General features: G+C 46.4%; 2 protein-coding genes across 6 annotated transcripts in view; both read left to right on the top strand.

Annotated features, from left to right (window-relative positions):
* SPATS1 (spermatogenesis associated serine rich 1) overlaps positions 1-12,144 on the top strand; it is a 35,413-nt gene extending 23,269 nt beyond the window's left edge. For 2 of the 5 annotated variants that reach the window (XM_008262991.4, XM_008262989.4), the window contains 3 exons: positions 4,552-4,672; positions 5,248-5,310; positions 11,655-12,144. In XM_008262991.4, the coding sequence (XP_008261213.3) occupies positions 4,552-4,672; positions 5,248-5,310; positions 11,655-11,835 (365 nt within the window). In that variant the 3' untranslated portion in view covers positions 11,836-12,144. The remainder of the gene's footprint in view (positions 1-4,551; positions 4,673-5,247; positions 5,311-11,654) is intronic. The other 3 variants (XM_070074043.1, XM_070074045.1, XM_070074044.1) reach the window with 3 other exon arrangements.
* Positions 12,145-20,840: 8,696 nt separating this feature from the next.
* The window catches only part of CDC5L (cell division cycle 5 like), a 52,490-nt gene continuing 45,785 nt past the window's right edge, over positions 20,841-27,545 (top strand). Inside the window, exons 1-3 of the mRNA XM_002714454.5 lie at positions 20,841-21,223; positions 24,735-24,838; positions 26,179-26,340. Coding sequence (XP_002714500.1) covers positions 21,179-21,223; positions 24,735-24,838; positions 26,179-26,340 — 311 coding nt within the window. The 5' untranslated portion in view covers positions 20,841-21,178. The remainder of the gene's footprint in view (positions 21,224-24,734; positions 24,839-26,178; positions 26,341-27,545) is intronic.

The following is a 27,545-nucleotide window of genomic DNA, read 5'->3' as shown; positions in this document are numbered from 1 at the left end:
TTATTAATAGAAGCCCTCATTGAAGTCCGGAGAAAATCACTTATGTTTTTTCCATTAGATGCCACCTGTTCTATGTGTTAAAGTGTGTTTTATATTCCCCACTAGGAAAATAGCCCTTAAACCTCAACCTTGAAGTGCCTGTGGTTATTTTATAGCTCATTTAACTAAAGACAATTGAGATGAACACGTGATATGAGAGGCCTTCAAAAAGTTTATGAAAAATGCAGTGTGAAAAAAAACTGTGCGTGGGTTCAGGATTTTTTTGTGCCAAAATACACATTACTTTTTTTTTATTTTTAAATTTTTATTTGAGAGAGAGAAGGAAAGAGACAGACGGACCGACAGACAGAGTCTAGACAGAGCTGGGAATCGAACCCGAGCGCGCTGATACAGACGTCGGTGTCCTAGTCGATATCCTAACTGCTAGGCCAAACACTTCTCTCAAGCTTATTTTTAAGATTTATTTATTTATTTGAAAGTCAGAGTTTCACAGAGAGAGAAAGAGATGAAGAGAAAGAGAGAGAGAGGTCGAGAGAGAGAGAGGAGTTGAGAGAGGTCTTCCATCCACTGGTTCACTTCCCACATGGCCGCAACGGCCAGAGCTGTGTCGATCCGAAGCCAGGAGCCAGGAGCTTCTTCCGGGTCTTCCTTGTGGGTGCAGGGGCCCAAGGACTTGGGCCATCTTCTACTGCTTTCCTAGGCCATAGCAGAGAGCTGGATTGGAAGTGGAGCAGCCGGGACTCGAACCTGCTCCCATATGGGATGCCGGCGCTGCAGGTGGCAGCTTTACCCACTATGCTGCAGCACCAGCCCCAACCCAAGCTTCTCTTTAAATTCCATTTCCCATGAATTTTCTGAAGTACCCCAATCAAAATAATATATGTTCCTTTGGATTTTAGATTGGTGAGTTTTCTGCTCCAGTTTTCTTACCAGGTCTATTGAAAGATCCCAGAGTTGCTGAGTACCCACCCACGGGCGTGGCTGTCTCACTCTTCCATGGAAACACGTGTGTAGGAGCAGCCTTTGCTTCAGGGAGGGATAGGGTTGCTGTGGCAGGGCTACAAAGGGAGAGAACCAGAAAGCGTTCGTCTCTGAGCTTCAGAATAGACGTTTAAACTGATCACAGAGACAAATAGTCTTCAGAATCCAGGCTTGTGTTTCTTTGGACAGAAAACATATGAAAAGCTCACAGCTAGGTGAGCTGGACAGGGATAGGGGCGTCTTTGAGGGCTCAGGCATCCTCCTGACACATCACAAATACATGGGATTCTCGTGAAGATCCAATCCCAACCTTAGCCCATCGCTTTCCCAACTCAGACGTAAACGCTGTCCTAAAGGTTTATGAGTCCCTTCCTTCCCCTCCCCTCCCCTCCCCAACCCTCCCCTCCCCTCCCCTCCCCTCCCGTCCCGTCCTGTCCCTTTCCTCCCCCTCTTCTTCTTTTCTTCTCTCCTTCCCTTCTCCCTTCACTCTTTTTTCCTTTCTTTATTTTATGACTTTAGAAATGCCAAATAAAAGCAAAGCGATGTTTATGGAATATTTGTTGAGTATATGAAATAAAATTCCACAATTATGTATTTCTTACATAATTTAAAAAATAGAATGTTATCTCTTTAAAGATTTTTTTAAATTTATTTGAAAGGCAGAGTTAGAGAGGGGGTGACACACACAAAGGAGAGAGAGAGAAAGAGAGAGAGAGCGCGCGCTGTTTTACTCCCCAAATGGCAACAATGGCTAGGGTTGGGTCAGGCTGAAGCCAGGTGCCTGGATTCCATCCACGTCTCCCATGTGGCTGCCAGGGACCCAAGTACTTGGTCCATCATCCACTGCTTTCCCAGGCATCCTAGCAGGGAGCTGCATTGGAAGTGGAGCAGTGGGGACTCAAACTGGCTCTCATAGGATGCTGGCATCCCAGTGGCAGCTTAACTCATTGTGCCAGAGCACCAGCCCTGGAATATTCTCTTTATGCTTGAAGCTTCCAATATGCCTTTCTCTGAATACTGCATCTTTCCTCCCACTCTGTTGGTGACCCCAAATTTGCCTTTATTAAAAAGAAAATGAATTTGTTAGATATGTTTCCAAAGGTCTAAGGTAGGGAGATTAGCATGATGTAATCTGATGTGCACATGCACTTGGCTTCAGTAATTATCAGCAGGCAGCTATTCCTGCCACCTTCACCCCTCCCCTCAGAGACTATTTTAAAGCAAATTCCAAGCATCATTATCATTTTATCTGAAGACTTATCATTATATATTTATTTTTTTAAAAAAAGATTTATATGTATTTATTTGAAAGTCAGAATTACACAGAGAGAGAAGGAGAGGCAGAGAGAGAGAGAGGTCTTCCATCCGTTGGTTCATTCCCCAGTTGGCCTCAATGGCTGGAACTGTGTCAATCTTGAAGCCAGGAGCCAGGAGCTTCTTCCAGGTCTCGCATGTAGGAGCAGGGGCCTAAGGACTTGGGCCATCTTCCACTGCTTTCCTGAACCATAGCAAAGAGCTGGATCAGAAGTGGAGCAGATGGGACTTGAACCAGTGCCCATATGGGATACTGGCACTGCATGCGGTGGCTTTACCAGCTACACCACAGCACCAGCCCCAATATCATGTCTTTAAAACATTGAGGGGCCGGCACTGTGGCAAGGTGGGTAAAGCGGCCGCCTGTAGTTTCAACATCCCATATGGGTGCTGATTCGAGTCCCAGCTGCTCCACTTCTGATCTAGCTCTCTGCTATGGCCTGGGAAAGCAGTAGAAGACAGACCAAGTGCTTGGGCACCTGCCCCACTTGGGAGACCCAGAAGAAGCTCCTGGCTCCTGGCTTCAGATCGGCACAGGTCTGTTTCTGCCTTTCAGGCAAATCAATAAAAATTTTTTAAAAAGTTGGACTAGGGGCATTATTCCAGTACTAATATGTCCGCTGGCATTACTTGAGTGCCAGTTTTGTGCTTTATCCACCCTATCTAGTACTCATAGTACCTGCAAAGTAGACATTTGGAGTAAGCAGTGTATAAATGAGGTTACTAAGCCCTGGGAGGTTAAATAAAGAGTTCAAAGGCACAGAGCTAGAAATTGCCGCATTGAATCGGCACTCAGGTGTGACTGACCCTGAAGACCAAACCCTTCTCGTCACCTCTTGCTGTCAGTGGAGCTTGGCTTGAAAATCAGAAGACAGGATCACTCCGCTGTGCCTGCGTTGAAGCCTCAGCACCACATGCCCAGCGGGCACTCAGGCGTGGGTACAGTTGAGCTAAGCAAGATAAAGGTAACAAGTTAAATCCCCCAGTAACTCCGGCCCCCAGATGTCCTGCAGATGGCTTAGTCAGAGGGTTTGGGTAAGTAGGAATCAGCTTGTATTAGGTTGTTTTCTGTTGCTATAACAAAATGCCTGAAACTGAGTACTTCCTGAAGAGGTTGGCTTAGCTCAGTTTTGGAGGTTGAAAGCTCAAGGTCAGGCACCCCGATCTTCTCAGCATCTTGGCGGCCTCACAGTGTGACAGAGGAGTGGGAAAGCAACCACCCAAGTGCTGATAGGCCACGTGCAGGGGCGGCCTCACCTCATACAGTGTATGCTCAGGGCCAGTACTGTGGCACAGTGGGTTTAGCTGCCATTTGCAATGAGGTTGAGTGTCGGCTGCTCTGCTTCTGCTCCAGCTCCCTGCTGTTAATAGCCTGAGAAAGCAGTGGAAAGTGGCCCAAGTGCACCCGCATGGGAAGACCCGGAGGAAGCTCCTGACTTTGGATTGGCCCAGCTCTAGCTGTTGTGGCCATTTAGGAAGCCAACCAGCTGATGGAAGACCTCGTTCCCTCTCTCTCTCTGCCTCTGCCTCTGCCTTTCTGTAACTCTGCCTTCCAAATAAATAAATAAATAAATCTTAAAAAAAAATAAGCCTTGAGGGGTGGGCATTTGGCATAGTGGTTAAGACACTTCTTGGGGCTATTGAATTCCATGTGACAGTGCCTGGGTTCGACTCCTGGGTTCATTTCTGATTCCAGCTTCCTGCTAATAAGCACCCTGGGAGGCAGCGAGTTGTTGAGTCCCTGCCACTGGCGTGGGAGACCTGGACTGAGTTCCTGGCTCCTGGCTTTGCCTGGTCCAGCCCTGGCTATTGTGGATATTTGGGGAGTGAACTAGCAGATGGAAGACCTCTCTCTTTCTCTCTCTCTCTCTCTCTCTGTCTCTGTCTCTCTGTCTCTGTAACTCTGCCTTTCAAATAAATAAATCTTAAAAAAAAAAAAAAAAAAAAAAACAAGTGGGCTTTCTCCAGACTGCTCCTGGTCTGGAAGGAACCCGCTGCTGTTGCCGCACAGCCCCAGGCCTGAAAGCAGCCGGATGCAGGATGCTCATCACCTGGTTTCCTCTCGCCCGGCTCAGAGGGGCTGGGCCCCAAGCACAGCTGCCTGCTGGGACTCCAGGCATCAGGGATCTTTCGGGTCATTGCTAAGATCCCTCTGATACACCTCATATGTGTTTTGAACACAGCGCCTGAACAGAGCCTGCACTAGCATCCCAAACATAGGATGTTGAATGATCTTATTTTCAATATTTCTCACAGATATTGATTCCAGGAATGGAATCCCCAAGTTGACTCCAGGGGATAATCCATACATGTCCCCAGAACAGAGTAAAGACTTCCACAAAGCCGGATCAACTCTTCCACCAGTGAACTTTTCAATGTAAGTGTATCTGGTAGTATGTAGGTAGCCTTAAAGGAATTAGATCTCTCTCCACTAAATATAAAGTGGTAGGGCTCAACAAGGCATGATTGGTGAAGATTCCTTAAACAGTTTGTCCTTGATTAGTATATACACACGTGCATGTGTGTAACTGAAATTATACACAGGATTACAAAAAGAAGTGGTTGTTAATTTTGTGTCTATTTTTATTACCACAAATTTGAAGACTCAAATTTTCCTACCAAACCGGATTGTTGGGTAGTGACTATTATGTGGGTTAACTTAAACTTGGAACTGAAGTTAGATCAACGTGATTGAAGAGAATGGGAGCATCATTAAACTAGTAAAATAGGTGGTGTATTAAATTTAAAATATGTTTTTTAAGAAATTAATCAAGTGGCATTTAATGATTTGATTAAAAGTGATCCAAATAATAAAAACGATGGCTCAACGGTTTTAAAGTCTGTACTTAAAAATCAAAGCAAGGAAAAAGGACTTTTTATTGACCAAATAAGATATTGTTCTCTATGCTTTGAAGCCATACCAATTTTATGGTTACCTTTTCTGTTTTTCAGAGTGCCTTACGTAAAGAAATTTGATACCTTTATTCCACTTGAGCCTCTTCCACAATCTCCCAAGTGAGTTCTCCCACTATGTTTTATCAAGTTTGTAGTAATTTCTCTTGTGGTGGAGTCTAGGGACCAACACTTAGGGATCTTTTGAATCCTTGCAGGTGGGCATTTGGGAGACCGTGGAGGTCAAGTGTCTGTGGATTTTATCAGTTGGGATGGTCACAACAGGTGTGACTGGGGAACTACTGACTGTCCTGTGCTATGGTAGGCTGTGTGTGTAAGAGAGTTTACAAGTGGCGGAAAGAGAGGATTCCTGCTTCCAGAATATAAAAAGTTTGTTGGTGGGGCTGGTGCTGTGGCACAGTAGGTTAAAGCCTTGGCCTGAAGCGCCAGCATCCCATACAGGTGCCAGTTCAAGTCCCTGATGCTCCACTTCTGATCCAGCTCTCTGCTATGGCCTAGGAAAGCAGATGGCCCAAGTCCTTGGGCCCCTGCAGCCACGTGGGAGACCTGGAAGAAGCTCCTGGCTCCTGGCTTCAGATCAGCTCAGTTCTGGCTGTGCAGCCAATTGGGAAGTGAACTTGCAGAGGAAGACCTCTCTCTCTGTCTCTACCTCTCTCTGTAACTCTGTCTTTCAAATAAATAAAAGCAAATCTTTTAAAAAAAGAGTTTGTTGGAAAATAAAGACACATACTTAGAGGTGAGTATTCAGCCTAGTGGTTAGGACGTATGCCTTCCACATACGGGTATCTTTGTTCCATTCCTGACTCTCACTCCTGACTCCAGCTTCCTGTTAATGCACACCCTGGAAGGCAGCATTGACGGCTCAAGTGATTCCAGTGATTAGGTTTCTGCCACCCACCTGGGAGACCTGGATAGCATTCTGGCCTTGGCCAAGTTTGGTCATTGCAGGCACCCGTGGGTGAGCCACCAGATGGGAAGGCTCTTTCCCTCCCATCTGTCTCTCTCTGTAGCTACCTCGCAAGTAAATGAATGATTTAAAAATGATGCATATTTGGATGACTGCACGCAGGGAGAGTTTTGAGAGACAGAAGGCCAGCGTCATCCCTCTAACTTCATACTTCTCAGCTGCATTCTGACCCGAAGCAGTTTCTGAACTAGAAAGAGAGTTTTGTTTGTTTGTTTGTTTGTTTTTGTTTTTACTTTCCAATATTAAGTAGTCTCATGTAAGTATGGCTAGTGCGGGCAAGCATCTCACAGTCTCACCCACCAGGAACAAGCTAGGGGGACAAACCCTGAGCTTGGTGGGAATAAATGTTTTTTATTCCAAACTTGGGACCTTTGATACCTTTGTTATACAGCATTATTATATACAACACACACATAATTAGGGCTTCTCATGTCTATATCCTACACTTTTTATAACTACTATTCTAGAATATTCAAAATAATAGCAATTGTCTAAATGACATCATCCTACCTACATATTTTACCTTCTGTACAATTGCCCTTCATATGCAAATATGTTTTATGTGTAGAAATCATAGACAACTGATTAATCTGGATTTTATTTAAAAATGGTATTTTATAAAGATTTATTTATTTATTTACGTGAAAGACAGTGACATAAAATGAGAGACAGAGAGATCTTCCTTTTGTTGGCTTACTCCCCAGATGGCCTCAAGAGCCAGGTTTGGACCAGGCTGAAGCCAGGAGCCAAGAACTCCATCCAGGTCTCCCACGTGGGTAGCAAGGACTCAAGCACTTGGACCCTCATCTACTGCCTCCCAGATGAATTCCTTTTTTCTTTTCTTCTTTTTTATTTAAGGTTTACTTATTTATTTGAAAGGCAGAGTTACAGAGAGGCAAAGGCAGAGAGAAAGAAGTCTTCCATCTGCTGGTTGACTCCCCAAATGGCCAATCCAAAGCCAGGGGCCAGGAGCTTCTTCTGGGTCTCCCATGTGGGTGCAGGGGCCCAAGGACTTGGACCATCTTCTACTGCTTCCCATATGCAAGCCATAGCAGACAGCTGGATTGGAAGTGGAACAGCCAGGACTCGAACTGACACACGTATGGGATGCTGGCACTGTGGGCAACGGCTTCACCCACTACACCACAGTGCTGGCCCCCCAGATGCATTTCTAGAGTAGCCTTTACTCTAAGAAAAGTTCAACCCTGCTACTAAGGTAGACTCTTTTGAGGTCTCCACTGAATGGCTTGAGTGATGAATAAGGAGTCTTCTCTTTAGTTTGTGGGAACTCAAAGGATATTTGGCTCTTTGGGAGCCCTGGAAACCATCCAGTTCAGTTCCCTAGTCACCTTATTATCCAATATTGTGGAGTTCTACTTTATACGTGTGCCTTAGTATTCAGCAAAGACTCAAAGGGAGCGCCATGCCAAGTTCTGTAGCATGTTTTCTGTCTGGCTCGTCCAGAGCTGTGCCCTGTAGCTCCAGACCACTAAAACGCTCTGGACTCTGCTCTCGACTCTTTAAACTCAGCAAGAACATCATGCTCTGCCTGGTCTTGCCCATCTCTGCTCTGTGGCCTTCGATGTGCCGAAGCTGTGACCACATGGCTCTCCCCTCTGTTTGCCTTTCCCCAGGAAAATCCTATGCTGTCTGTTGCCTCCTATCTGAAAGCAATTGTGTCACACATTTTGTCTAGCTTTCTAGTTGATTTAGTCAGGAGAGTAAATATCATCCTTGCTACTCTATATGGCTGGAAGCCAGACTCCTGGTTACCTGTGAATAAAAACTGAAGGTGTTTTCTTGCCTGAGTTATTTGATGAATCAGTTTTGTACACATACAGGACTCTCATTAAAAACATTCGCATCTTTTTTTTTTAAAGATTTATTTATTTATTTGAAAGTCAGAGCTACACAGAGAGAAGGAGAGGCAGAGAGAGAGAGGGAGAGAGTGAGTTCTTCCATCTGCTGGCTCACTCCGCAATTGGCTGCAATGGCCAGAGCTGCGTAGATCCGAAGCCAGGAGCCAGAGGCTTCTTCTGGGTCTCCCAAGCAGATGTGGGCGCCCAAGGACTTGGGCCATCTTCTATTGCTTTTCCAGGCCACAGCAGAGAGCTGGATTGGAAGTGGAGCAGCCGGAACTTGAACTAGTGCCCATATGGGATGCCAGCACTGCAGGTGGTGGCTTTACCCGTTACAGCATAGTGTTGGCCCTCACATATTTTTTTAAAAAAATATTTATTTATTTTGAAAGTCAGAGAGAGAGAAGTCTTCCATCCCTGGTTTTTCACTCCCTAGAGCAACAGCCAGAACTGGACCGGGCTGAAGCCAGGAGCTTCATTGGGGTCTCCCACATGGGTGGCAAGGGCCCAAGCACCTGGGACATTTTCTACTGCTTTTCCCAGGTCATTAACAGAGAGCTGGATCAGAAATGGTGCAGCCAGGACTCGAACTGCACCCATATGGGATGCCCGCATTGCAGGCAGTGGCTTCACCTGCTACATCACAACACCAACCCTGTTTACATCTTTAAATATTGTACTAATTGTGTTTTAAAATCTAAAAATGCAAAAATTTGCAAATGCAACAATCCAACTTTAAGACAAGGAGTAAACTTGATAGCAAGAGTTTTTTTTTTTTTTATGACTTGCTCAAGTCTTTCCTAGATAGTTGGTGACAGAGCCAGAATTAAAATAAAAATTAGGTGGATGAGATAAGTTACTGAAAAGATCCCTGTCATTTGTACTATCAGTGACGATTTCATCAGCTCAACAGATGTCAATAAAGCACCATTTGTGCATTGGGCCTAAGAAGAGATGGGAAAGTGGTGAGGTGATAGAGGCAGTGGGTCCCGAGGGGAAGAAGGCATGATGCTTCTTTCAAGGCTCACTGGCTAGAGGCAGACAGAGACCAGTACGGAAGCAATCATAAAAGCTGAAAGTGCACAGGGTACAATGTGCACACAGAAGGAGGATGATTGTGGGGAAGTTGGGAATGTGCTGTAGAGGGGGCAAGTTCTGACATGGGTCCTAGATGAGTAGTAGAAGTTTGCCAGGAAAGAATGGAAGAGGGCTATTACAGTGAATGTGTCCTCCAAGGAGAGGGTATTAGGGTGCCCATCCACATTATCACGTGTAGAACTTACTTTTCAACATTTTAGCCATTCTGAAGTCAGTATTCATCTTTCACCCAAAGAAGTGCAGTTGCTTCACGAGACTCTTTCCATGTACACTGGAAAAGAAAGTATGTTCCACTTAATCCAGGTGCAGAGTTAGATACCCAAAAGGCTGAGCTGACTATTCCTGTGGTTGAGTCTCTGTATCTCTTTGCTTTTTTTTTTTTGTCCTCTTGCCCTAGCATGGACTGAGAGCTGGTGTGTTCAAGTGTCTGAATAGTAGTGTGTTCCTATCCTTGTTGTGGATTGTGCCTTGTCACATTATACAAATACCTTTGTTTTCCTGCTGTAATGCTTTTTGTCCTAATTATACTTTGCCAGATATTAAGATAGTTCTTACTTTATTTTGTTTGTGTTTGACTGATATTCCTTTGCCTATTCTTTTGCTTCTAAATCCTTCATTTTAGGGTTTGTCTTTTACATTTAGAATTGGATTTTTATTTTTGACAGGCAGAGTTAGACAGTGAGAGAGAGAGAGAGAGACATAGAGAAAGGTCTTCCTTTTCCGTTGGTTCACCCCCCAAATGGCTGCCACGGCCGGTACACTGCTCCGATCTGAAGTCAGAAGCCAGGTGCTTCCTCCTGGTTTCCCTTGCAGGTGCAGGGCCCAAGCACTTGGGCCATCCTCCACTGCCTTCCTGGGCCACAGCAGAGAGCTGAACTGGAAGAGAAGCAACCGAAACAGAATCTGGCGCCCCAACCAGGACTAGAACCCAGGGTGCTGGCGCCGCAGGTAGAGGATTAGCCTAGTGAGCTGCGGCACTGGCCTAGAATTGGATTTTGCTTTATGAGCCAATTTGGAAATATTTTTTCTTTAATAAGTGAATTAAGACCATTTGTATTTATTGTTTTGACTGATATATTTGATTTCAGACCTCTCATGTTATGTTGTTATATTTTTTGTGTATTCCATTGAATTTACTGTGACTCTTTCACTGTTTCCTTCATTTGCTTCAAGAAAAGAAAGTCTTCCTTTTCATACTGAGAAATGCTTATGTTGTTGCTTTAGTGGTTCTTTGTGCTTATATATATGTGTATATATATACACACATGTATATATATTTTAAGATTTATTTACTTGAAAGAGTGACAGAGAAGGAGAGAACGACAGAAAGACAGAAATCTTCCATCTGCTGGTTTATTCTCCAAATGGCTGAAATAGTTGGGACTGGGCCAGGCTGGGCTCAGAGCCAGAAACTCCATCTGGGTCTCTCATGTGGGTGCAGGAACTCAAGTATTTGAACCATGACCCACTGCTTCCCAGGCATATTATTAGGGAGCTGGGTGGGAAGTGGAGTAGCTGGGATTCAAACCAGCACTTTGATATGGGCCGTGGGTGTCTCAAGCATCAGCTTACCTTGCTGTAGCACAGCAACCACCCCTATATTTAGTTTTTAATCCTGTTTTTCTTACCAGGGCTTCTACTATTTGGCTTGTCAGCTCTAAGTGATCACCTTGACTCCTGCCTCTTGCCCACGTGCTGGCCCTCTTCCTTCTCATAGAAACTTCCTTACCTCCAGTGGTTTTAGCAGGGCATTTTCCTAGTCATGGCACATTCCTTCTTAAAAGTACAAGAATTCCAGCTGCCGAAAGATAAAACCATTCTCTCCCTCCCTGCTCACACTTACCCCAGGAGTTCTACTTCCTGTAACCTCTTGGAGCACACGCAGTGTTCCCACACGCGCCCATCATGTGCCCTTTCAAGGTGCAATGGACCAACGAGGGCTCTGGTGTCTGCCTTAGCCAGGGCCCCAGCAGAAAGTAGAAAGCACACCCAGCTGGGATTCTGAAGACAGCTTAATGAAAGGGACTCCTTATGGGGATGTGGGCAGAGTTGGGGGAGGGTGCAGCGTCCAGAGGTGTGAGTAGCAAGAACCGAGATCATGGTTCACAGAGCCATGAGAGCAGGAGCCCTGCAAGAGGGGCTGCCCCCCGGGAGCTGTGACGTTGCAGGATGAGCCACCACTAGGGTGAGGTGTCCCAGAAGGTAGGGTGACAATCAGGGTAAGAAACACCCCAATCTCTCTTTTTCCACCTTCCAATCTCCAGCTGGTGCCTCTTCTTAGCCAGGCCCAACCTCAAGGGCAGGGGCAGGGGGAGCCAGGGTGATGCCAGATGCCAGGGTCAGCCTCCTGGCAGAGAAGCGCAGCAGGGAGACCTGGGGAGGGTGAATGGTGAACAAGTAAGGTGGTTTTTTGTTTTGAAGCTGGTCTCCTGAATGGGAGGCCTTTTTACTTTGGAGCACCAACAGTGCTTGTGAACTTTGCATTGGACAGATTCACACTCAGGGCTCTCTTCTCCCTACAGCTTGCCCTTCTGGGTGAAGGAGAAGGCCAACAACCTGAGGAATGAGATAACAGAAGTTGAGGAGCTCCACAAGTGGCAGCCAGCGGTGTCCTTGGCCAACAGTTTATTTGCTTCTGGTGGGTTAAAGAACCTTCCAGAAATACCAGAAAAACTGGATGAGTGCAGAAAAGCAGGTCTTTGAGAGGTTTTGCAATGCTGAGGAGAGAATGTGAGGCCTCTCTGGGGTGGATGCATCATCTGCCTCGAGCTGGTCCCTTGGGCAGGGGCCATGGCTGTGCATCCAGGCTCAAAGATGTTGTTAGAGAACTCCTAGTCTTGTGGTGGAACACATCGCAACTCTGTGCCTCTACCCACAGGTGCTTTGGACTTTCCAAGACAATCCTGAGTCTCAGCAGGTCCTGCAAGGATGTACTGAGCACATCCAGCTAGCCTCCTGCAGTCGATGGTTTTTGACAGTCTGACCATTGGAAATCAAAAGTTTGATTCTAAAGGGAACGCTGTGTGTTGCCTTTTTTAATCTTATATTTTGTAAAGGTTTACACTGCAAGCCTGCCTACATCAGTGTGGATCCCCCAAGGTCACGGATATCCTCTAACGACCACAATACAGATGCCAAAGTCAGGGAACTTAATGTTGATACAATACTGCTAATATATAGTCAGTCCACATCCAATATCATTCAGCTGTATTTTGTTTCCAAGGATACCCTCAAGTCCATGGTAAAATGCAGATACCATGCAAATGTCTTAGTCTGTTTGGGCTGCTGTAACAAACTATCATCAACTGGGTGTTTTTTAAAAGAAGCTTATTTATTTATTTTTGATCTGCTTGAAAGGCAGACTGACAGAAAGAGAAAGAGAGAGACAGACAGATCTTCCATCTGCTGGTTCCCTCCCCACACACCCACAACAGCAGGGGCTGGGCCAGGCTGAAGCCAGGAGCTAGGAACTCAGTGCAGGACTCCTACATGGGTGGCAGGACCCAGGTACTTAATCCATAATCTGCTGCCTCCCAGAGTGTGCATTAACAGGAAGTTGGATCTGAAGCAGAGTCGAGACTTGATCCCAGGCACTCTGACATGGGATGTGGGCAGTCCAAGTGGCAGACTAACCCATTGTGCCCCAATGCCCACCCCAACTGAGTGTCTTATAAACAACAGGAATTCATTTTTCACAGTTCTGGAGGCTGGGAGGTCTAAGCTCAAGGTGCGGTAAATTGGTGTCTGGTGAGGGGCCCTGTCCTGTTTCATAGACTGTGCCATAGATTCTTGCTGTGTCCTCACACGGTGGAAGGGGCAAGCAAGCTCTCTGGGCACTAATCATACCCCTGGGAGGGGATCCTGCAGGACCTGGTCTTCTCCCAGTGACCTTACCTCCTAATACCATAACCTTTGGGGCTAGGTTTCAACATAGGCATGTGTGCATGTGTGTGTGTGTGTGTGGGATGGCGGCTGAGTGGGGGAACACAGACTTTCAGACCATAGCAGTGAGCTTTCACTATTTATTGGTAAAACCAGTCTCATTTTCTGAATACCTTTTGGTATTTTCTCAAATATTCACTTGGTACATGTAAGAAAAATGTGAATGGTGGATCCATACTAGGTAATTATTTTGATTACCCTGTAGCCCATTCCCTACTTCAGTGTTTGCCTACACAGCCAACTATAGCGAGAATTCAGTGACCACCAATCATGAATCTAGGACCTACCACCAATCAGAAAAAAACAGATATTTAGGATGAGTGTTTGCTGCTGCGATGCTGGTTCATGTCGCCGCTGCTCCACTTCTGACCCAGCTCCCTGCTAATGGGCCGGGGAAAGCAGTAGAAGATGGCTCAAGAGCCTGGGGCCCTGCCACCCACGTGGCAGACCCAAAAGAAGCTCCTAGCTCCTGGCTTTGGCTTGGCCCAGCCCTGGCCACTGGGGCCATCTGAGGAGTCAAACAGGGGATAGAAGATGTTTCTTTCTCTTTGTAACTCTGTCTCTCAAATAAAATCTACTTTTTTTTTTAATACACAACATTTAGAGGAAAAGATGGGAGCAAAAACCAACCTTATATAGTTGGGCTGTGACAGAGTCAAACTAATGACTCCCAGCATTCTCATAGCCAATCTCCTTTCCCCCTAAGGGGGCTAATGAGGTGAATGAGGGCTGCAGCTCTGATCACTCCAAAATCTTAATGTGGAAAGGGAGACTTGGGGCCTGTGCTGAGACTAAAAAGGATTTGTGAATATTCTGGGGGATTCCACTAATTGTCTACATTTCTAATATGAGATATTCAGTTTGGCTAAATTGTTTCCTCTTAAGCCCTCTAAAACTAGATAAAAATGTTGTGTATAGAGCTTGACTTGGAAAAGCATTTTAGAGCTTGAGGCCCTCAAGATTATGCCAGCAGCCTAGAGAGGGTTTCCGCTCCTCCCCGGCTGGATAGATAAATACCTCCATTCAAGACTGAACAATATGCTAGGTGGTGGTAAGGCAGTCACCTTGTAGAGGGAAAATAACATGGGCATTGACTGGTGCCCTTCTGACGCTGGGGAGCTCCAAGAGGGACTTGACCTGACCCCACCTTGAGAAATGGGGAAGACTCTGCTGATCTGAGAGCCAACCCTGAGGCTCCTGCGCTGGCCCTAAAATAAATAAATCTCAGGGCCAGCGTTGTGGCTCAGTGGGTTAAAGCCCCAGCCTGCAGCGCCGGCATCCCATATGGGCACCGGTTCGAGTCCTGGCTGCTCTTCTTCCGATCCAGCACTCTGCTAAGCCCTGGGAAAACTGTAGAAGATGGCCCAAGTTCTTGGGCCCCTACATGGGCGACCTGGAAGAAGCTCCTGGCTCCTGGTTTCAGATCAGCTCAGCTCTGGCCATTGTGGTCATTTGGGGAGTCAACCAGTGGAATGGAAGACTCTCTCTCTGGCTCTACCTCTCTCAGTAACTCTGTCTTTCAAAGAAATAAAATAATTCTAAAAATTAAATAAATAAATCTTTTAAAAAAAGTGTATTAGCTTCCTAGATTGCTTTAACAAAGGACCCTAAACTGCATCTTCTGAAACAAGACAAATGGATTCTCTTGAAGTTCTGGAGGCTGAGAGTCTCAAATGAAGGTGTCAGCAGGGTGGGCTCCTTGTTGGAGGCTCAGAGGGAGAATGCTTTCCATACCTCTCTCATAGCTTCTGGTGGTTGCTGGCAATGCACCGAGTTCCTTGGCTGGCATATGCACCGCTCCAATCTCTGCCCCCTTCTTCACGAGGACTTCTCCCTGTAAGCCCATCTCTCTTCTCAGAAGGACACTGATCATTGAATTTAGAGTCAGCCCTACTCCGGTGTGTCAGCCAGCTTTTTGTCACTATAACAAAATACCTGAGGTGGCCAAACTTTAGAAAGGAAAAAGGTTTGTTTTGGCTCATTGTTTCGGAGGTTCTCAGTTCGAGATTAGGCAGCCCCACTGCTTCAGTCTCTGCTGATGGCTTCTTGCTGTCAGGGTCCCAAGGCAACACAGAATACCACATGACAAGAAGAAGCATATGTCTGTTTTTGTCTTTTATAAAGTTACCAGGATTTAATCATGGAGGTTCCACCCTAATAACCCAATTCAAGCCAATCCCCTCCCAAAGCTCCACCTCCAAAAATCAAAATTGGATTATGTTTCTACCTTCTTAGTTAACTTTAGGACAAAAGCCCTGAGGTCAAGGGGACAAATATCAAACTGTAACATCCAGTATGACATAACCTTTTAATTTTTTTTAAAAAGATTTATTTTCTTTATTTTGAAAGGCAGAGTGACACAGAGAGAGGAGAGATAGGGAGGGAAGTCTTCTATCTCTGGTTCATTCCCCAATGGCTGCAACAGCTGGAGCTGGGCCAATCCGAAGCCAGGAGCCAGAGGCTCCCTCTGGGTCTCTCAGGTGGGTATAGGGCTCAAGGACTTGGGCCATCTTCCACTGCTTTCCCAGGTGCATTAGCAGGGAGCTGGATAGGAAGTGGAGCAGCTGGGACTCAAACTGGTGCCCATAAGGGATGCCAGCACAGCAGGCAACAGCTTAACTTGCTATTGCACAGCACTGGCCCCTGAATTTTTTAATGAGAAGCAAGTGCATAGACATACACACAGACACAGAGGGAGAGTGAGCTTCCATAAGCTGGTCTACTCACCAAATACTTGCAATGGTTAGGACTGGGCTGGGCTGAAGCTGGGAGCTGGTGACTCAATTCAGATCTCCTATGTAGGAAGCAGGAACCCAATTACTTGAGCCATCACTATAGCCTTTCAGAGTCTATACTGGCAGGAAGCTGAAATTGGGAGCTGGAGCCAAGAATGGAATCCAGGTACTCCAACATAGGATGTGGGCGCCCCACCAGTGCCTTAAATGCTAGGCCAAAAGCCTGCCTTGGTACGACCTCATTTTAATTTTATCACATCTGCAAAACCTCTTATTTCCAAATAAGGTCACATTTACAGGTCCTGGGGATTGGGACTTCAACATATCTATTTTGGAGGACACAACTCAACCAACAAGAGGAAGAAAGATTTCTTTGTCTTACAACTTATTATAGGTTTTTTTTTTTTTTGGAGCCTCTGCAAGAGGAGAGACCAGAGCATGTGATTTTTCACACTCAGGTCCCCTTGTCATTGTTTATGGGGTATCCCACATGACTGGCATTCCGAGGAACATATTTGGGAAGTGATTCCTTGGATAAATGAGGAGGAAGTGGAGGTTCAGAGTGGCCACTCATGTAGCTAAAGGTGATTGACTCTACCTCTAGCATGGGACACCTTAGACTGTCTGGTCGTGGCTGCTCCTGTGGCTCTTCACTAGAGATCCCTGGTAGTTCTTGGGGTGGAGATGGCTTCTTTAGGGGAGTCCCTCAGACTTGGCTGGTGAGGCTGTGGTGATATGGTATGGGAAACTGGCCAATCCATGCCATCCTATAGGACAGTCTGTTTATGGCCATGGGGCTCTGGTTTCAGATATCCCAGAAGTTGCATATGTTGTATTTTCTGAATCCTGAAAGGGGACACACAATTTGCATGTTCAAGGGTAACCTGAAGGACAATTGACAGGGCTACTCTCTTCAGGTCAGCTGGTTGTACAATGCATGTCCCTAAGGGAGTCTAAGTCACATCCTAGATGTGGTAGATTTAATTTTCTTCTAGTAGAGTGTTTGGTTCACAAAACATAAGTATTTTGCAACAGTTCCCCCAGATGTAGCAGCAAATTGTCTTGATGCAGGGGCACCTTTTTCTAGCTTGTGTAAAAGTGACATGTGGCATAGAGGTAACCCTGAGTGGGAAGGAGGAAGCCATTATTATGGACTCTTGAAATATTAGCTCTGGGCCGGCGCCGCGGCTCACTAGGCTAATCCTCCGCCTTGCGGCGCCGGCACACCGGGTTCTAGTCCCGGTCGGGGCGCCGGATTCTGTCCCGGTTGCCCCTCTTCCAGGTCAGTTCTCTGCTGTGGCCAGGGAGTACAGTGGAGGATGGCCCAAGTGCTTGGGCCCTGCACCCCATGGGAGACCAGGAGAAGTACCTGGCTCCTGCCATAGGATCAGCGCAGTGCGCCGGCCGCAGCGCGCTGGCCACGGCAGCCATTGGAGGGTGAACCAACGGCAAAGGAAGACCTTTCTCTCTGTCTCTCTCTCTCGCTGTCCACTCTGCCTGTCAAAAAATAAAAAAATAAATAAAATAAATAGTAGCTCTGAAATGGCACTGAGAGAGCAGTGGTCCAACTCTGGATTTGCTAGAACTCTTGCTTACAAGTAATAGAAATCTGACTCCAACTGTCTGAAGCCTAAAAGGGAACTAACCACCAGAACCCAAGAATAGGGATGCAGGTAGGACTCAGGAACATAATAGGTCCAGGGATGCAGCATGGTAGAGACCTACCTCTATCTCTCTACATGTTCCAATCTGCTCCTGTCACTGCAGCTGAGACCGGCCTTCTTAGTCTGCTTAGTGCAAAACAAGGTGGTAGACAATACCTGGGTGTCACACACGGGTCCCATCCTGGAGGTTCAGCAGCCAGCAGAGCTATTGACCTCTTCTAGTTTGCGGAGTCAAAATTCCTGGAGAGAAGACTTAATTGGTTCAGCCTGGATCAGATCAATCAAATGGCTAGTGTGTATGTGTACATGAGATCATAGCCATGGCAACAGAGTGGATGTTGGGGGTGGAGTGGGCAGGAGGTAACAGCCACACATGACACAGGGGAGCATTGCAGAGAGGTCCACACAGAAAATGGCTATCGCCAGTCACACCTCCAGTTGACAACAGAGATAGGAGTGAGTCTAGATCTTAGATGGCCAACTCTGAGTGCTCTCCATAATTCTACACTGTCTCCCTTTCAACAGAGGGAGTGGTTTTGTTGATGACAGTCCCCATTTCAAGATTAGAGGGGGTTGAATAGGGGTAGGATGGATTCAAGAGATCCTGAGGAGGTAAAATAAAAAAGATAGAGGGGGCTGGCACTGTGGCATAGTGGGTTAGGCCGCCACCTGCAGTGATGGCATCCCATATTGGTGCCGGTTCAAGTCCCTGCTGCTCCACTTCTGATCAACTCTCTGCTATGGCCTGGGAAAGCAGTAGAAGATGGCCCAAGTCCTTGGGCCCCTGCACCCACTTGGGAGACCTGGAAGAAGCTCCTGGCTCCTGGCTTCAGATCGGCACAGCTCCAGCTATTGTGGCCAATTGGGGAGTGAACCAGTGGATGGAAGACCTCTCTCTCTCTCTCTCTCTCTCTCTCTCTCTCTCTCTCTCTCTGCCTCTGCCTCTCCTCCTCCTTCTGTATAACTCTGACTTTCAAATAAATAAATAAATCTTCCAAAAAAAAACATACACCTTAATTCTAAAAAGAAAGATAGAAGATAGGGCATGAGGAATGAGGAGGGATCGAAGATGGCTCCAAGTCATTGGTGACATCAAAAATGTGATGAGTTGGCAGCCTGTCTGAAGCAACCAAAGAAAACATGAAATAAGAGAAATGAAAGTTAGGACTTTTCTCATGATGACACTCTGGATGTCCCAACACAAACTGACCTGCTCATCAGACAAGCCACATCCCCTGGAAACCTCTGCCAGTGCTACATTGGCTGGTGTCATTTCTGCTACCTGGAGGCCCAGATGTACCCACAACATTTCCTCTGAGGCTTTTGGTGATGTTTCTTCTAAACCAATATTCATCAGGAAAACTGACTTTGTTGACTATTTAGAAGTGTAAATGAAAAGAACATATTCCAAGCTGGTTTGAACCAATTTTCTAGCTGTGGTTGAAGTTAGAAACACAGGCCTGATTTGGTCCCCAGGACAGTGAAACAGGAATACCATGTGAAGAAAGCCTGTTGATTTGAAGGAACAGAAGATCCTTTAGAGACACAGGTTCTACTTACAAGAGGACTCGTCATGCATATTTGCTGACAGAAGAATGGCCCTGTCATGCTCTCAACATGGGGACAAGGGATTCAGCGCAGTCACCAAGCCTCAGGTCAGGAAGGACACAGATCAGAGTCCCGGACTAGAAGCAGCACACCTGGTCCATTCTACACGCCCCCCCCCCCCCCCATTACCTCGCTGGTCCAGGGACAGCATCCGCAACACTCACAAGACAGTCTAAAATGGCTGCAAAAGATCCGTCCTCTGCCTGGCCCAGTGATGTTGCAAGTCACTCGCTGCAATCCAAGACCTGAACTGCCAGGAGTGGAATTTGTTCAGGTCACTGGGTTGAGCAAACCCACAAAGATCACAGCACAGCAGGGCGGCCCACACTGGCCTTCCCTACATGGTTCCTGGACGTGTTCTGTTAGATCTGAATACTGTTTGCAAGAAAGGGCTTGGAAAACAGCAGTGCTGTCATTAGTTGCTGAACACATAGGGAGATCAAGTACACATTGGGAGTTATGAGAAAAATATTTGACTAAATACACAGAATATAAAGTATAGTCATTCTAAAGACACTACATTGTGGGGCTGGTGCTGTGGCATAGTAGGCTAAGCCTCTGCCTGTGGTGCCAGCATCACATATGGGCTCTGGTTCTTGTCCCTGCTGCTCCTCTTCCAGTCCAGCTCTCTGCTATGGCCTGGGAAAGCAATAGAAGATGGGTCCCTGCACCCGCGTGGAAGACCCGGAAGAAGCTCCTGGCTCCTGCTTTCTGATCGGCCCAGCTCCCACCATTGCAGCCATTTGGGGAGTGAACCAGTGGATGGAAGACCTCTCTTGCCCTCTCTGTCTGTAAAGCTACCTCTCAAAAAATAAATTTAAAAAAAATCTTAAAAATATCCTGTTGTATCTGAATAATTTTTATGCCAACAAATGACATCAGCATTATTAAAAACACCTAAAAAGTTCCCATTTCAAGATAAAAAAATTATCAGAACATTCTGTAGTTTTTCCAGAAGACGCAAATGGAGAAATGAAAAAACCTAAAGAGCAAGGCACTATATAAAGACCCAGGACTTTCCTCATCCATTAACTAAATATTTTCATATTTCCTAGGACTGGCGTCAAAGCGATGTTCTGAAATGGGAAAGATGTCTGAGTAACTCGGAAGTGGGGTGGCGGAGAGCTGGACAACCCTTATCCAAGGTTAGGTTTTGGTTTGTCACAGCTAATCCTGCCCCTCCGATTGCTGAAGCCGGTGTTGCTGGCTCCACTTTTCAGACGAGCACTCTGAGATTCAGCACGGGTATTACCCACGCTGACGAGACAGCCAAGATTCCGGCCCAACTCGAGTCCGGCTCCCTTAATACCAGCGCCCATAATGGTCTTTGTTATTAATTCACACAGACTGAATGGCGATGGATGAAAGACGCTGAGGGGACATCGGTGGGGGCTTCCGGGACAGCCGCTGCGCCCCTCCCCGGGGGCAGGTGGAGGCGCTGCCCTCCTTGGAATCGCAGCGGCGCTTTTTGGGAACAGTCGTCTGTCAGACCCTGCACTCCGCTGAGGACCTCACTTCTTAGCAGAACCCCACTGGGTGGGGGCTATTATTACTACTCTGTATTACAGGTTGGGAAACTGAGCCGCAGATAAGCTGTTCTCTTCCTCCTGCGTACTCGACTAGCGAAACGCTCAATAAAGCGCTAGTTCGCGACGCTTTCTCCGGACCGGCTACTCTGCAAGGCCACACACAACCCGTCTGCACCCCCACCGCCGAGTGACGTCACGATGACCAACCCCACCGCGACGCCGGGCCGGCCGCCGCTGCGGATGTCTCGCGAGAGCCATGGCTTCCTCCAGCCTGACTTGGACATGCGCGCGGCGCACGGCGCTACGGCCACAGCAGTTTGATGGTTTTCTGTCAGTCTGTACACTAGAGCTTTGAGAAAGCACTTCTAACCTTTCAGCCTCCCGAGATATCGCGAGACTTGCTATTCTGCCACCGCCCCCCCCGCCACCTCCTTGCGCCTGCGCAGATCTCTTCAAAGCAGAAGGTCGCGCTTGGAGGAAGTGGCGGCTTTGGGTCCCGTGACCGGAGCGCCGTTACTACTTTTCTGAAGCTCCTCTCGGCCGCTTGCCGAGACCACCTGTCGCCAAGATGCCTCGAATTATGATCAAGGGCGGCGTGTGGAGAAATACCGAGGTGAGTCTCTTTTCCCGCCGTCCGCTGCCCTCCGCCCCCTCCGGCAGCTTGTGCGCACGCGCGCGCGCGGGGGCCGGGGAGCGGACGAGGATGCCCTGCGGGGTCTGCGTGGGGTGGGCCGGGCCGCGCAGCGCCAGGGCCGACGACCCTCGGCGCCTCAGCGCTGTTCCCCGCCAGGGGTGACGGGAGCGCCCCAAGGACCGGCGGCTCGGCTCCGAGCTCACCGTCAGGCACTTGTTAGGCCCTTAGCGAACATTTGTTGAGTCGAGGCCGCGCCGCCCCGGCCCCCTTTCCCCGAGGTCCCCACTGGGTGGCAGGAGGGGTGGGACATCCAGGAGAGGTGATCTTCCGGGACGCTACCCCCCCTCAGCTCGCGGCTGTCTCTGGCACCCCAAAACTAAAGAACTTGGTGCAGCCACAACTTTGTTTCTTCGCTGACTTCTTGCAGAGAGGGGAAGCAGCTTGCATACCGAGTTCTCGGCGCCCGTTTCTCCTGCATCCGTCGGTTTATCCGTCAGCCAGGCACAGCCTGTGCGCGCTCTCCCGACAGATGCCAAGGCCTGTCTCTCTCTTAGCTTCCCGTCTCTCCGCCTTGGCATGGCTTGAAGCCAGATAGGACAGACTGCTGCGGGTAGTGTCGTAGTGGATCGTGCCATCTGAGAGCCGGAGAGCAGTAGAAAGGGAGCAAGACAGAAATGAGATTTGAGTGCGTTTCGTGTCGAGTGCCCTGGATCGATCAGTTTCTGAGCACGGCTTATCTCGTGTCTTTTATTACCTCTGTGCCTCCTTGCGGTATCCTCGACCCGCTTGGCATCCTCCTGACCTGGTTCAGAAGCCCTTGGCGGCCAAATCTTCGCCTGTTCAGCCTGTGAGCGTTGGTAGCACCCCCCTGTGGGCCCACGGTGCCTGTCATCCACTTGTTGTCGGCTTGCTTTGACTTTTGCCAGTGTCACATCCTTGGGAGTGATGCTGGCAGGTTTCTCCATTTCTCCAAGCCTTAGATTCCTCATGTTTCTGTGGGGATTAAGTGAGCTGCCACATTTGGGACATTTGGAACAGTCGGGAACACAGTAGCCTTTCAGCCAGTGCTAGGCACCTCTTACCTCTCCAGACAGCACTGGGGGAGGGGAGGGGAACAGGTCCTGCTCTTCCTGGAGCACAGGAGAGTAACCAGCGTGAAGTAGTAGGTTGCTTGGCAGATGTTTGTGGAATGCATCTCGGCGGGTACGCGGGACGTAGCTGTGATCTAAGTATTAGAGGTGCAGCACCACGTGACAGATGAAGGCAGTGCAAGTCCCCTCCCTTGTGCTGAGGGAACTAGGCTGTTTGAATGGAGAGGAGTTGACTTGTGAGGGAGAGACCCGTGAAAAAATCAAGTAGTAGCAGGATTCCTGTGCTACGGTCAAATCTGCTGACAGATTTCTACAGTTGGCTGTGGAACAGAGCCTGCAAGTGAAATGTCTCAAGTGCATTCACATCTGGCTCCATCGTCCTCCGCGCCAGTGGCTTGGCTTGCCAGGCTGCTCTGGGATTGGTACATTCCGTGTTTGGGTGGCAGCCCTGGTGAAATAGTATCTAGAGTCTGGGGGAGACTGGAGAGAGATGACTTGGGAGGGGTTGTGGAGAGAAATATTTGAATCTCAGGTTAGAACTGAGATATGGTCTAATCTGAGATGTGGATTCTTGGGTCGTGGTGGGGCGGATGGGGCTGGGGAGGAAAGGCCGTGCTTGAACTGGAGGCAGGAAGTGTGAATTGGAGAGTGGTTTCATCTGAGTCCCAACTTGCTTTTTGAGGCCTGGATGTGTCCTATTCGATTCTCTCCCCAAGTATACAAGACCTGGTGCAAGGCAAGTGTTCAGGAAGTGTTTTCTGAGTGAAGGTGTAAATGAATGAGCTGTGCCTGCTTGAAGAATGACAGCCACATATTGGAGAATACTTTTTGTTAATCTCTGTCCGAAAGTAGGGTTGCTCAGAGGTGGTTGTTCCCACACACAATTGGGTGTGTGTTTATAAGGAACAGTAAGATGTCCTAAGGAATTTCTTAATTTCTTGCATTTTGCTGGTTGCTTACTGTTTATCATTATGGTCAGTGAGGTTTTTTGTGTGTTTAAAAATTCTTATTTCTTAAGTACATTTGAAATATTTATTTTTTTAAAAGATTTATTTTTTATTTGTTTGAAAGAGCGATGGGGGTAGGGAGGTGGCAGGGAGAAGAGATCTTCCATTTGCTGGTTCACGCTAGGCCAGGAGCCAGGAACTCCATCTAGGTCTCCCATGTGGGTGGCAGGGGCCCAAGCACTGGGGCTGTCTTGCACTGCCTTCTGAGGCACATTTAGCAGGGTGCTGGATTAGAAGTGGAGCAGGTGGGACCTGAACTGATGCTCCAAGATACAAGATTCCAGCATTGCAAATAGAGGCTTAATCTGCTATACCACAATGCTGGCCACTTATGTCTGAAAAGTGGAGTGACAGAGATCTTCCATTCACTGGTTCATTCTTGAAATGATCATAACAGCCAGGGCTGGATCATGATGAAGCCAAGAGCTAAGAACTCCATCCAGATCTCCCACTTGGATGGCAGAGACCCAGGTACTTGAGCCTTCATCCACTGCTTTCCCAGGCTCATTAACAAGAAGCTGGATTGGAAGTGGAACAGCTGGAGATTTTTTTTAAAGGTTTTGTTTATTTGAGGGGTAGAGTTACAGACAGAGAAAAAGGTCTTCCATCTGCCGGCTCACTCTGCAAATAGCTGCAACAGCAGAGCTGAGCTGATTGATCCAAAGCCAGGAGCCAGGAGCTTCTTCTGGGTCTCCCATGCGGTTGGGGGGGGGCCCAAGCACTTGGGCTATCTTCCACTACTTTCCAAGGCCATAAGAGAGCTGGGTTGGAAGAGGAGCAGCTGGGACATGAACCGGTGCCAATATGGGATGCCAGCACTGCAGGCAAAGACTTAACCTACTATGCCACAGCACCGGCCCCACAGTAGGGGATTTAAACCATTACTCCAATATGGGATGATGTGTGGTATGCTGGCATCGTAAGTGGGGCCTTAACCTGGTGGGCCACAGCGGCAGTCTAAATTTATTACTACTTTTTACTTGAGAGACAAATTATGAGCTCCCATTCACTGATTGATTCCCCAGTTGCCCACACTGGCTTGGGCTGGGTGAGTGCCAGAGCCAGGAGATGAAAACACCATCCAGGTCTCCCATGTGATTGACAGGAACTCAGTTGCTTGAACCATCACCACTGCCTCCCGGGGTCTGTAGTGGCAAGAAAATGGAGTCAGGAGCCAGAGCTGGGAATTGAACTCAGGTGCTCAGATGTGGGGTGCATGCTAACTGCTAGGCTAAACACCTGCTGCTGTATTTTTTTTTTTAAACAAGTATGTGTGTGTGTGTGTGTGTGTGTGTATGTCTCCCTATAGCAACCCTCTCAGAGCTAATTTAGATTTTGTCTTTCCTCCTTGAAATTTTTGATTGAATGTACTCTTTTTCTTTGGCTTTTTAGGATGAAATTCTGAAAGCAGCGGTAATGAAATATGGGAAAAACCAGTGGTCTAGAATTGCCTCACTGCTGCATAGAAAATCAGCAAAGCAGTGCAAAGCCAGATGGTATGTAACAAAGAATAAGTGGAAAACAAAATTACCTTAATTATGTGAGGAACATGTTCATTCTTTGGAACATATCAAAGAAAGCAGGCATTGTGATATAACAGAGTATGGAGTAAGAGATGAAAATCTGGATTTTAGACTGTCACTTGCTTCTTAGGTGATCTTAGGCATACCATTTTTTTGTCCTCTGTTCCCTGTCCCTGTTTTCTCCCAATTAGGGATGATAATACTTGGCACTAACTGATGAAGTGTGAGGCCCCATCTAAATGAGTAAATGTATTTGAGAGTGCTTTGTGGAGCATAAAGATCTACTTTTAGAGACAGATGGGCCTCACTTATAAACAAATAGATTGTGTTCCAAAAATGTATAAAGTGGTTCTTTCAACTTCCTCCAAGAAATAAATAATAAAGAATGGTTAATTTTCAGGCAAGCTCATAGTAGTTGAGGTTCTTTATAGCAGAGTTGAAAGGGTGTATATTTACTACCATAAAATATAATATAAGCCAATACTACACCTATGGTGTCACATTTTAAATCAAAGGACATATTAAACTATTTACTAGTTGTGTTCTTGGTATCAGTCCCAACCCATCTGGTATTGTGATCATTCTTTGGGTTGTACAAGAGTGATCTAATTTTTCAGGATCTGGACAGAGGTAAAGATCAGAATGCAGGGCTTGAACTCCAAAGAGCAAGATGATTCTCACACTGAGGAAAGGCTTCTGATTTGTTTCTGTTAGTGACACAAAGCTCCTGGTCCACTGTTTGGCAGGATTTACATTATGTCTGCCAATCTCTCATCCAGCTAAGCAGACCATCTGGAAGATAGGTTGGATGGGGCTTTAAGAAAGATAAAGGATGCCATAATAGTTTTACCTAAATTTTAAAAATATCAGATGAAAGCATATGATGTTGAGAAACATCTAGCAAAGATCAGATGCTGAAAGAAGCAAGCCAAGGTGTTGTGAGAATCAAACCATGAAAAAGCACTGTGAAAATTAGAAGCACATAAAAAATATGAAGTGGTATTGTCTTACTCCCAGGTAACTTCAAAATCTCTAATAAAATAAAAATTGATAGTTGAGAAAGAAGGCACAAGATCATTTTCAGTCAAGTTCTTAAAGCATTACTAATCTTACATAATTAAAATATAGTAGAATGTAGTGAGATGGGCCTACTGAATAGTGTAAGTTTAACCAAACAGTATTCTGTTTTCACAAAGAGTAGCTGTAGTAAGTGAAGGATGAGAGCCTGTGTTTTTCAGACACTAGAAGGCAGTGTATTTAATGTATAAATTGGATATTTGTACTAGGTGAGTGATTAGATATCTTTTTAATAGGTATGAGTGGCTGGATCCAAGCATTAAGAAAACAGAATGGTCCAGAGAAGAAGAGGAAAAACTCTTGCACTTGGCTAAGTTGATGCCAACTCAGTGGAGAACCATTGCTCCAATCATCGGAAGAACGGCGGCCCAGTGTTTGGAACACTATGAATTTCTCCTGTAAGTGAATCTCCAGAAGTGATATGAAATATGTGTATGTACTGAATGAGGCTGAACAAATCTTTAGCATTGCCTGTCTTTAAACTTTTCATTACAGATGAAAAGACCAAAAATCTAAAGCATATATTCCAAATCTCATATGGTTGGTCAGAATTTTGTAGTCTATTTATACTTTTATTTTATTTTGTTTTTTTTTAAAGACAAAACAGGTGTATTTTTGTTGAACTACCTATACAGAAGATAGTGTGGTATGGATGGCTAGTAAGAATAGCTAAAAATACAAATATCTTTTGTTTGAAATAAAAAAAAATTTTTACACAGCTCACCAGGTCACTTGGAGACAGACTCCTGCTTGACTGTATTTCTGAGCAAAAACAACTCTGAAGAGCAAACACTTTTTTTTTTTAAAACATACATCTGGAGACAAGTAGGAAGACACTACTGAGTTTCTTAAAACATGGACATTTCCTTAAGGCCTGCTCCTAGAAGTGTAAACAATGCAAATGAATCCACCATTTCCAGTTGTCATATCATTTCTGTGTCACTTGCGTATTCTGAGATCACACATAAACCTGCCAATATACCTGGGAAGGGTTGTTGTATCATACTTAAATTTGCGTTCTTGGCAGACAGGACTGAGGAAAAATAATTTGAAACAAGTATTAAATTCTATTTAGAAGAAATCACTAGTATTCAGTTAAATAAAAGATTACAATGGAAAGATACTGCTTGACAGTTATCCTTTTCACTTTGGTTTACTTTGTGTGTTTGTGATTCACATAGTTGATTTATTTGCTTATAGCACAATTCTGCAACAAAGTACAAAGTAATTATAATTTCTTTAACATCTGCAGTTTTCAAGTTTTATACTCTGTTATATCCACGGTAGGTCAGCAGTTCTTGAATTGAAAAAAAAAATGGGTAAAACTGTTCTAAACAGTCTGTAACTACAGTGGTACTAGGTGGAAAGGATCCAATGAGAGAAGGGAGAGAAGCAAACATGTTTGTGTGCAGGGAACATGGTTCAAGTCTTTGGATTTAAAAGCAAGTTCTGCAGAGAAGCTGGCTATAACGGAAGTTCCAGAAAACTTCCTTTGCTCCTCAAAAAGAGTCTGAAAAGCCCCAGTTAAAACTTTTGAACTACCATTATGGGATGTCATAAATGATCAGAGAGGTTAGGAAGAGAATGAATGTGTCTTCCATTT

Source organism: Oryctolagus cuniculus, chromosome 5, assembly GCF_964237555.1.
Source record: "Oryctolagus cuniculus chromosome 5, mOryCun1.1, whole genome shotgun sequence".
NCBI classification, from domain to species: Eukaryota; Metazoa; Chordata; class Mammalia; order Lagomorpha; family Leporidae; genus Oryctolagus; species Oryctolagus cuniculus.
This window is presented reverse-complemented; position numbering and strand designations above follow the sequence as displayed.